General features: G+C 34.1%; 1 protein-coding gene across 3 annotated transcripts in view; it reads left to right on the forward strand.

Moving 5' to 3' along the window:
- LOC147381887 (uncharacterized) overlaps window positions 1-6,294 on the forward strand; it is a 46,910-nt gene extending 40,616 nt beyond the window's left edge. For all 3 annotated transcript variants that reach the window (XM_086429850.1, XM_086429851.1, XM_086429852.1), the window contains exons 5-7: window positions 4,482-4,529; window positions 4,621-5,057; window positions 5,603-6,294. In XM_086429850.1, the coding sequence (XP_086285976.1) occupies window positions 4,482-4,529; window positions 4,621-5,057; window positions 5,603-6,220 (1,103 nt within the window). In that variant the 3' untranslated portion in view covers window positions 6,221-6,294. The remainder of the gene's footprint in view (window positions 1-4,481; window positions 4,530-4,620; window positions 5,058-5,602) is intronic.
- The last annotated feature ends 6,035 nt before the right edge of the window (window positions 6,295-12,329 follow it).

The following is a 12,329-nucleotide window of genomic DNA, read 5'->3' on the forward strand; positions in this document are numbered from 1 at the left end:
GGTGTCAGATTCCGGTTGATGGTGCTAATGGACTTTGCCTCACAGGTCTGAAGTCACTCCTGACACCTCCTCGTTAGTGTCGGCGTGGTACCTTCCAAAAACTCTCCAACGCTCAAGTTAGAGAAGAAGATGAATGATCAAACGTACTGGTTAAACCTCCAATCCGCCAAAAAGATCCATTCCTCTGTGCTAAATGTGTTATTTATAGATCCTTCCTTCGAATCAAGGTTTCCCCTTCTCACGGGGGAGATCCCGAAGAATCCCCTGATTCCTTGGATCCTAAACGGAATGGGGGTCTTCTGGATTGGATATGCTATACTGGGAAGATCTCCTCCGAGATCTCTGGGTTGACATGCGCATATCAGGATTACGGGCATCTTTTGACCAGGTCTGCCTTGCTTGGCAAACCATGTCTTATTCAGTGCTGGGCTACCCTTCTAGCCAGATCAGATGCTCTCTGCTTTAACCTGCCCTTCTACTGGGTAGCGCACATATGCTGATCAGCATGGTACTACTCAACCGGCCTGGACACGTGTACGGTCTAGATAACTGAGCGGTTATTTCCCTGTACAGGTATATTATAGATCAGTTAGATATTAATTAATAATTTTCATTTAAAAAAAAGTTGACTCAATTTTCTAAGTTTTTGATCATGTAATTTTCTATTTGTTTTGATATTCTTTTGGTTGTAGTTTTACATACATTGTAACAATTACAAGAATAACAGAATGCAGAATCAAATTGAAAAAACGTGATTCCTAATCACATATATATCCTCAGTTTCGTTAGAATTGAATACATACCATGGTCCTCTCTATCATGCCAATCTAATAAAGGAATTACATAAGATTGAGTCATACCTTGGCATCAAAAATCTGGAGAATATATCAACTAATTATTGTTGTAGAAGGGAACCTGATAGACCCCTTTGTGAGTTGTTGTTATTATAGATTAGACTCACCTTCTCCCTCCCTTTCTCTTGATTGGATCAGCTAAGGTGTTCAAAAGTGATGGAATAAAATCAACAAAGTAGACACTGTAATTGGGGAGCCGATCCAAATATATAGATGAGAGCAAGATGGTTTAGATTTTCTCTCTTATTAGTTTCCTAATCCATCAATGTTACTAATTCTAGTCTTTAAGAGGGTTCCCATCCGAGTTCTAATGAAGTAATGATTTGGTTACTATGGGATCCATGTTACTAAAACATGCAAATCATGGAGGCTATTGGGCCACACTAAACCGTAGGTCTATTACTTTTAACATTGTTACAATGTCATTGGTCATTGGACCTTAAAGAACCCTTTTAATTCTCCATCGAGTAATCACACATTTCTTAAAAGAACACAAAGATTAAAAGACCATTGCCAACTCATATACTATTTATTTCTCTCTTTTACAATATATATTTTCCTTTTTTTTTGTTTTGTTCAGAAAGTGAGATTACTGGTTAGTAATTAGTAGGTGAAGATGGATTTTGAACACAACAGTCATCAACTTTAACCAACTTTGCAAGCTAGCACCTTTTTCTATCTTACCATGTATAAATGTACATAGTATAAGTTTGTGTCTCCATTGTATTTGAATATCTTTTTCAGAATTACATGCTTGTCAAGTAAAAAATAAAGGACACATCCCAACTCATAAACTATTTCTTCAACTATACACAGATTTTAATCTCGCTTTTGGGGTCTAGAAGTAATAAGGTTTAAGACAGTTGAAATTAATATCCAATGAATCGTTCTCAATGCAAGAGAAACAATTTACCTAGCAATACTAACTAGGTAAATTTCTTTCCTAAAATAATGGTTCAAATGGATTAATCTCCATTACATCAGCTATTCATTGGATGGCTGGATCATCTAACATTACCCCAAAAGTGAGAGTATACCTACAGAGTAGGCTATTTGAGTTTGTGATTTAGTAATAGATGGGGTTTGGAGATTAAGGACTACATATACAAGTGGGCCAAATTCTATAAACATGGGAATGAAATGCAATATGAGGTTTCTCCATTTGACCAAGTTTTGGAAAAGGTTTGACCTTCAAGAAAGCTCAATAAGTGCTAGAATAGGTACAACAAGAAGTGATTTAGTGAAGAAGTCAAAAGATCTAGAACCATACTGTCCATTATACCTTCCCAAGTCTATATAAGAAGGAGATCTCATCATTTGCAACCAAACTTAGAGTGAGAAAAGCTCAAGAGGTAAGGTAATCCAAGTTTTCTAAGTTCTTAGAATGGATGAATGCCTTTAGAAGTTAAGGGAACTCCAAATACTCATCATTGAGGCTGATTTGGAATATATGACATTATGCATAGGGATGTTAATTCAATTGAAGTGACGTAGATTCTTGGTGTGTAGAGTAAGTATTACTGTTACATATTGAAACAGCTGAAGGTGTGACAGATCAAAGGAAGGGATGGTGAGAAAGACACTTAAGAACAATATTTTTATACTTTTGCTAAGCAAACGACTTAGTGGCTAATAATTAGATGATGAAGGCAAGTTTTTTTAACCCACGCCGGGGAGTCAATACTCAAATCTGTTAAAAAAAACACAGTGAGATGGCACCACTACGTGAAAATTGGAAAATTTGACAAAAAAAAACTTGACGGGCCAAGGCCGACGAATTTTAGAAACCAAATTTTGATGGCCCAGGGAAGTTTAAATTTTGATGTTCCCCAAATTCAATGGTTTAGAGCCGTCAAATTTCTCCCACCCTCCATTAATTTGATGGCTTCGGCCCGTTGAAAAAAACATTTGACGCCTTAGTCCGTCAAATTTTATGAAATTCGACGGCCTTAGACCATCAAATATGGGCTTTTTTCACATTGTGCACCTTCAAAATATGCTATAGTACCAAACCTCTTATAAAATCTTATATTTCTCACACTTATATCTTATTAACAAACTAGAGTTCACCCATGCCTACAGCATGGCATCCTCACTTGAGTTAAGGGGGTAAAAGCGAAAAAAATAAAAAATAAAGTTGGAGTAGTTGGTGGCAAGTTTAACACGACCCGCGAACACGGTTCGAAAACGACACGAAATTAGTGGGTTTGGGTCAAGCCTAATTGGGTTTGGGGTATCATTGAAGATTTTAAGGTTAAAGGGGTAAAAGATTAAAAACAATAAAGTGGGTTAAAGGGGTAAAAGAGGAAATATAGTAAAATTATAGGGGGTGAAGTATAAAAGAAATAAAGTGGGTCTCACAAAACTATACCTTGATGGGAGGGTTAAAGGCATAAAAGTGAAAAAAAAAACAAAGTTGGAAGGGAATTATTAAAGAATTTTGAGGTTAAAGGGGTAAAAAATGAAAAATAATAAAATAGGTTAAAAGGGATAAAATTCAAAATATATTTAAGTTAGAGGAGTGAAAATAAAGTTAAGTGGGTAAAAAAAAAAGAAATAATGTGGGCCACACACAAAAGTTTGTATCTCACAACTGTACCAACTCAGTTTTGTTTTATTACATAGATATGCATTGTTTTATGTTAATGGAAAACCTAATGTTGGTAAATAGGGAAAAGTGAACTCAATATCATTGATCATTTGCTTGAATCCATCAAAATGGTAAGACTGTCCTATGTTTGATGGAGAAAAATATTTCTATCAAACTTTGAAAGTTGGAATTGGGGCTAACCAGCGCTTCTCACTTTTGCGATAAGCTAAAAGTGGATTATTCACCAGACAATCTCTTCCTCATAGAATATGGTTGGGTGCCAAGAAGTGGTAAGTGAGAAGCGGGTCCCCTATTGCCTTCCCAAACACTACCTAATTCTTTTTATCCTTGGTAGAGTCCTTCCACTCTTTCCTATGAACTCAAGAGGATTCTTGGTGGCCTCCCCTTGGGATTTATCCCAATACACCTGGTATGTGTTGAAGGGTGACATACTTGTCTCGTGGATTAGTCTAGTACTCTAAGAGGCCTGGATACCCAAGGTATAAAAAAAAAAGTGAATGGAAGCTTGAATTTCATCAAATATGCATTGCCATGATCATCGATTGAAGTGCTTTAAGGTTAATTTATTTTTATTTTCTTAAAATTTTTAATCAATTTCCTTACCTAAAATTTAGGTTATTTTATAAAAATGGTTGAATATTTTGCAAAAAGTTACTAAATCAGTCATGGTTTTTAATATTTATGAAAATGACCATATATCTGATTTTGCAATTATTTATTTTTATCGAAACGGTTACACATTGTATGTCACATTTCCTATTTACTTATTCACCCCTCCTGTTAACCTACATTAAACACCACGGCATAATGGATTAAAGTAAGTTAATCAAATTATCTGCACATCAGATGGAAATTTTCATTAAAAAAATGTAATTACAAAATCGAGCATATGACCATTTTCATAAGTATGACAAAAAATGGCTGGTTCATTAATTTTGGCAAAATACATCCATTTTTGTAGTTTCCTATAGAATTTATCTTGAGAGTTACTAAACAAATTTCATTTTGTATAAAAGCATCCCAGTGGCTCAACGGTCTCTTTTGGAATGTTGCAAAGCATTTAGGTAACGGTTTCTCACCTTGTACTCCTCTTGTTTGCTCATTTCTTACATCACTTGAATTCACATATTTTTTGTAATTTGATTCTAATAACAGTGCCGGGTGTCAAGAAAGTATACGATACTAAATTAATGAATGAGCAAGCCGAAAAACTTGTCAAATGCATTTGTGATCAAGTGTCACATTTGGGTAATCACTCAAAGATAACAGAGTTGATAAATGTCCCATTCTTGGTAGCTGCAGAGTATGGAACCGTTGATTTTATAACCACGTGTCTTCAAATTTTTCCTCAATTGAAGTGGGTCCGCAATAAGGATTCTCATACCATACTTCATATCGCCATCGAACATCGACAAGAAAAGGTTTTCAAACTCTTACAGCTAATGAGAGCATGTACAAATACATTAGCATCTTATAATGTTACTGGTAGGAACAACATCTTGCACCTGGCAGCGAAATTGGCACCATCCCCAAAACTCAAAGCTATCTCGGGTTCAGCTCTACAAATGCAGAGGGAGCTCCAATGGTTCAAGGTGATATTACTAGGTTTTTATTATTTATTTTTATAGTTTATATCTTTAAATTCCTTTACCATTATAAAGCTAGTCTTTTCTCATATGTCGAAGGAAACTATTTTTGGGGGAAACGATCAACTCTTTCAAAAAATTTCCAAAAATCAAGGTAGGCAACGCTTCAAGAATCTGAATTTTGAATTTTATCCACAAAAAAAAATATACATTAACTCTAATACTAAAATCACAATGAATAATTGAGAGTTGAAGGGAGAAGAGAGTCATTGAGAGCCATTTAGTAACACAGATATGGGGCCTCAATGGTTAAAATTATCAATCTAATTTGAAGAAAATTACGTCATTTAAAGTGGACAACCTTTTCCTCATACTAAGCCACAAGTTCCAAATAATATGTAATGAGTCGTTTGAAATAGAAATAGAAAAAGAACAAGAAAAATCTCCTTCTAGTCCAATCTTTCTTTCTCAAGCTTTCTTCCAACCAACTTGTTTAACTTTTTATGTAAATTATTCTAAATACTGTTATTGTTATATACTGTTTTGTGTAGGCTGTGGAAAAGATCTCAAAACCCACGTACAGAGATTTACAAAACTCGGATAAAAAAACACCTCAAGCTTTGTTTACAGAAGAGCACAAAGAGTTAGTTGGAAAGGGGGAGAAGTGGATGAGGGATATGGCATCATCTTGCTCAGTTGTGGCCACGCTAATTTCCACGGTGGTCTTTGCCGCAGCTTTTACCGTACCAGGTGGAAATCGTAATGATTCAAGCATCACTAATGAATCAGGCATCCCTATTTTTCAAGAAAGCAGATACTTCATGTTGTTTGCCTTGTCAAATGCACTAGGGCTGATCTCTTCCTTAACTTCAGTATTGATATTCTTATCTATCCTCACATCACGCTATGCGGAAGAAGACTTTCTTGAGTCCTTACCTAGGAAGTTGGCATTTGGTCTTGCCACACTCTTCATCTCTATTGCAGGCATGGCAATAGCATTTAGTTCTGCCTATTTTATCATGTTTGACCATCGATTTGCATGGATTCCGATTCTGGTAATTTCACTTGCTTGTTTCCCAGCCATCTTATTTCTATTGCTACACTTTCCCCTCTTTATTGAGATAGTCCGCTCCACATATGGATATGACATCTTCCAACGACATAGTTGACTAACTTCATAAGTACTTCGATAGCATTGTATTAAATACATCACCTGATTTATAGAAATGAGTTTCTTATCTTACGTGTTTCTTATTTTATAAGCCCCAATGACAGCACCAGTGCCAACGACAACCATGAAATAAAGTGCATGCCTTAAATTACTAGAAAGACATTTTATAAGTCTGGAAGCCTAACCTGAATGTCATTTATCTCTATAATGTTTATGGTGTTAATGAGAACGAAAATTATATATGCACTTCACTAATCTCTAAGGGCTCTCTAATTTCTTTGGCACTTCTAATATTTAACTGTTTTGTTAAGAGCACTCCATCTTTGATGGCACCTCATTTTTTTTTTTTTTTTTTCTTCTTCTACTTCCCCTCCAATCCCTCTCTCCCCTTTTTTGTTTTTTCTTCTTCTTATTCTTCTCCTCCTCTTTTGGCACAATGAATCAGAATGAGGTATGATCTATATATGCACTTTTGACATAGGTTTCACAATTCACAATGTCAAATGTGCATTTTTGATATAGATGGAAGCATGTTAGATGACCACTTTTGACATGAATTTAAATATGTCAGACATTCGATTTTGACACAATCAACAAAGATAATCACGAGGAATGAAATGGGGTTATAGAACTTGGTCATATTGCTGCTGAGAAAATGATGAGACACAAACACTCGATCAAAACATTGGAGGAAAAAAAGAAGAATAAGAAAAAATAGAAAGGGAGAGGGGGAGAGGTCGGAGTCGGATCAAGAAGAGGAGAATAATAATAATAATAAGAAGAAAAAAATTGAGGTGCCTTTAAAATTTTTTATTTTTAAGTTTTTAAAAACTTTTGGAGGGCCCTTAGAAATTAATGGCGTGTAGATAAAAATTTTCCTAATGGGAACAAAGTTTCCATTTCTCTCTCTTGCTACCCCTCCCCCCTCAAATTGCACATCGATGGAAAGCTTATGCCTATTGAACAGGTAAGACTTCCCCTCTATTTATCTTTAAGTATTCTAGATAGGTACCATATCTCGATACAACCCCTAGAGGCAATCATACTTTCTTAAATAATTTTGCTAAATTTGTCGCATAGATGGCTACTTTAGACCCCAAGGTTTCCTGTAAGTATTTATTAATATTAGACTCAACATTATCGACTTTAGGATCTTCTTTCCTGCTCTCGAATGTAAATGTAATGCCTTAAACAAATTAGAAGGTTTTTAGGAGTGAACGTATGTATGTCAAGGGCGCTTCTGTTTCATCTTGTATTGTTATGTTTCTCTTTGTTCATAAAATCTTGCTCAATTAGTAAACAATAAGACTAGCAATTATTTCTAATAGTCTTGCACTTGATTGATATTAGACACATTATGTGATAAAATCATTCCACTAGATTAATTTGAAGTCCACTTTAGGATTCTTTGAGACCATTTTTGACACACTAAGAGATTAGGGCACATGTCCCCAAATATCAAGTGGGTCCCAAGTTAGAATGCCAATCTTGGCTTAATAAAATTAGTATTAGTCGAAAATACCGATTTGGAATCAATGAGGACGCAAAATCAATACTTCTCGAAAATAGTGTTTAGTATCGTGGGACAACATCTTAAACCAAGTGAGCAATAATAAGTATGATGATATTACATTTAACAAGATGGCTCGGTATTATCCACATGGAGTCCGAACAAAGTTACTAAGGCTGACAATCAAGGTGATCAAAATAAAAGTGCAAGCTGGATTTCTGATTCATACACAAATAATGTAAAATAGTCTAACATGTCAGTAAAACAATAGATCAAGTTTAATATGCACATTAAAATAAGATAAAGAACTAAATGTGATATGAACCCTCTTCAGTGTAAAATCATGCCATTTAATGTAATATCTAAAAGTACTTATCAAATCTAAGGGAGTGTGACATTCTTTGACTCACCCACCCGAAATAATGAATTATACTAACTTATAATTGATTGACCTGAGATAATGTTAATAAAACTCAAGTATCATCATTAATAAGGGATGGGCACAAAGTTCAAAGACAGCATAATTAGCTTTCACGTGGTAACACTTGTCCTTAGATTTAGATTATAAAACCCATTCTCAAAGATTGAGGAAATGTTGAAAAATTACCAACCTTCACTCTCCCAAGAACACCATCTTGCATTTTCATTGTTCATCTTCTTTTACATTTTCTTGATAACGTTATTTTTATTAACTAAATCTTCAGAAGATCTTTAGTAGACCTTTTTTCCCCCTTCAACTGCCCAGAACCATTAAAGATTTGAAAAGACAATCAACTGATCAAAATCATCACCAACGTCATTATCATCAAGGTACCAATCTAATCTTGAGGACTGGAAAGTTGAAAAAGCTTCTAGACTTTTGGCGCCGTCTATGGGAAACTCTCATTCGAACTGTATGCCAGTTATATCTTTTTGTTCAAACCAAACCTAAGTTGATCCATTTCATTTCATCCTCACGCCATAAAATCCCTATAGAGAATCCATGAACCATAGACCTCACACCCCAAGAGTTTTTCACTACATCCCGGTGGATATGGCTGAACAATTAGCCTCCACTGGTACCCAATTTGTAGAGCTACAACATAACCTTGCTGGATAAGGAGACCAAATACTCGAACTCTAATGTAAGAATGCCTTCCTTAGGGCGTATTTAGAGACTCAAACAAAAGTTCAGACATAGGAAAGCAAGGAAGTACTATAAACACCCCATTTTGCATTCGTTGGATCAGACAATCTGTCACCTAGTTGCTGTGGATTCCTAATGATGAATGCAGAATATGTTTGTAAATATGAGAACCTATGGGAGGCCTTTTCCTTTCCAATCTTCAGAGTTCTTGGTGTTCTCAATAATTCCATTCTCTCTCTTTTTTGGTTTACTTAACATACAGTGTGTACATAAGCTTAGGAACACCATACATTTTGATAATCTTAACAAGCACACATAAGAGACATTGAATTTTAACGAGAAAAACCCCTTGAATGAGAAGAGAAAAAATCACAGGGCAAATCGACAATAAATCACTATATCAAAATAGAGAGTACAAAGTTATCCAATCCTGAACTTGAGTCTTACAAGCAATTGGAGAAAATAATTGAGGGTTACCTCATAAGTAGGGATGCCAATGGGTCTAATAATATCCGCTTACTCAACTCATCTTATCCGAGATATTTGGGTATGGGTACAAATTTTTTATTAGATTAAGAATTCAGGTAAATTTATCTGGAATTATTTTTATCTAAATATTTTTAGGGTCGGATATGGATATACATCCTATCCAACTTAATATCCGTTTATCCTAGTTTAGTACGTTAAATTCACAATAAAATATATGTATGCCTAAATTTAAGGGTTTTCCATTATCTTCACAATGAGGTATATATATTCGTTTAGGATGTCCACTTGAACTTTGGGTAAAAGTCAAATATGGATATTTTTTAAAAAGTTGATAAATAATCTGATATCGATATCCTTAGCATAAGTGGGTTAAAAATCGGATATGAATATCCAGATATAGGGTTGAATAAGGATATGGAAATAACTTCATCCAACCTATACTCGACCCATTACCAACTCTACTCATAAGACTTTTCATAACAATAAAGTTGCCCAATACTATATGCCACTACCACCATGCCATCTCTAGCACTACCACCACCTTGACTATCACTACCACGGCCCCCACCACGATCAATCAACACCACATGTCACGATCACCACCACCACAACCACCGCCACCCTCCTAAAAAAATCAAAGACCTTCTAGAATAACATGAAAAATGTGTTCAACTAAATATTGAGGATATAGATTCGGTTAATCTCGACACTAAAGATGACCCACGTGTTGTAAAAGTTGGAGTCTTGTTAACTCCTCATCAGAAATAAGAAATGATTGAACTATTGTGTAACTATCAAGATATCTTCGCCTGGTCCTACAGAGATATGCCTGGCACCCTCACCATGAACAATAACACCACTATCACCACAACCACCACGACCACTATCACCACCACCATGCCAGCACAAAGAAGATCTCCTCCTTAGCATGACTACCACCATCACCACATTAAAATAAGTACAAGTTTTTACAACTATTAATAATCAATGGACAATATACTATTGTAAGAGAATGAGTCTAGACTTTGTATAGCTTTTGGAGATATCATATCTCATAGTTGTCAAATCTGAATTACCTCTTTAACCTTTTTGATGTATTCTCTTCGGACCACATGAATGCCTTCTTGATTATATGTCTTCTTCTTATCTCTATTGAACTAAAATATGTATTATAAATCATTAGAAATTTAAACAAGTGTACTGATCATTAAAGGTTAAAATTAATAAAGTTTATCATATATTACTTTAATGAAGATATTCTTTGTGTTTCTTTCTGAACTTTCAATGAGTTCTTTCATATATCTCATTACAAAGTACCCACAACTTGTATTGTTTGTTTGTCTAGGACATTACATCATTTGATAAGGTATAACAATGTAATCAATGTATTTAAGTATAAATATAACTAGTGATAATCAAATTTGGATTCTAAATAAATGGTTCAATTTTTATCATTATATTTTTTCTAATATTTAATAAGAAACATACCTTAAAATAAATATTTCCGTATGTGGCGAAACATATTCTCCTACTGGAACAAAATTATAAATCTTCCATTTTGACATGTCTATGATAATTAAGATTCAATGCCAATTACCATTAAATATTTAACATATCTCAGTAATGAAATCAATTATCATTTATATTTAGCATTACAAATAGTGATATCTTAAATAAAAATATATACCCAATGCATATTAGAATAAGAACTAACTTCTGTCATCATTTTAATAACTTATATCCAAGGTACTCATACGCTGGCTCCTTGTCAACATTTTATAGTAGAGAACTGATGTAATTGATGAATTCAAACCAATCATGATTTAGCATAATATTGTGTTTTTACTAGTAACTGAAAAAAATAGGAAAAATTAAAATATAATATGGAAAACTAAATTAAATAACAATTACATGTATGTTACCTTTTATATAATATTACATTGTTGATCTTCAATTCTTCTACTTGACAAACGACCAACATATATTTGATTGAGTGAAATAACTAGAAACTTTCACCATAAACTCTTTGATTAAAAATTATTTTATTAGTTTTATTCTTTGATCTTTTTTATATAAGCACAATAAATATCACAATATTATCATCGTCGTCGTCATCATTTGAATGACTCTTTTCCTAATTTATTAAATATTTAAATGAAATGCATGTTTAATGTTTCATTTTGTCAATTAGAATTGTATAAAAGAAAATATTATATTATGAGTACTGTCGATTATTGTAATATGAACTTTTAACTATTTAGTTGCCATCCCTAACTATATGTACTAATTAATCATAGTTTATCGTGTAAACTTTTGCATATATTGAAATAATTCATTATGTTTACTCGTTCATGTTAGGAAAGATTATTAATAGAAATTGTTTGTGGACTTACTAGATAACCATTGTTACTCACCATTTCCTTTTTATTTTTTAGTTTTAGAGCTTGTAGTTGGCAAGACAGGCGTAAAATCGACTAGTGAGGATGTGGTGCCCCGCCAAACACTAACACAAAGTCCCATGTCAGATCTCGAGACACTAGGTGGCGCTTCAAAATTTCGGCATGATCTCATCTGTTTATGTTAGCATTCTAAGGCATTTAACCTGCACCTAATAAACGACATACATTATCCTACACATATACATACAAAATATAATACTAATAGAAGCCTATATACATCTAATGACGTACGATAAATCAAAGTGCTGAAGGATAAATAAACTACAGGATTATATAAATATTCCTCACTCTAACAAAAGTCCTAACACTTAATATAAGACCCATAATATTACTTGAACGAACTAATACTACTAGGGGGTATAGCACCAATACTCACCAGGTAACGAACTCTGATCGTCTATCCGACCTAGTAAATAGTCCTCACTCGTTTTATACATCTGCCTCGCCAGGCTTCGGATCTGAAACTAGAAAATGGAGAAGGAAAGGGTGAGTAACAATGGTTACCCAATAGGGAAGCAAACAA

Source organism: Akebia trifoliata, unplaced genomic scaffold (assembly GCF_017979445.1).
Source record: "Akebia trifoliata isolate Shusen 1 unplaced genomic scaffold, ASM1797944v1 Contig00199_ERROPOS100000, whole genome shotgun sequence".
Classification (NCBI taxonomy): domain Eukaryota; kingdom Viridiplantae; phylum Streptophyta; class Magnoliopsida; order Ranunculales; family Lardizabalaceae; genus Akebia; species Akebia trifoliata.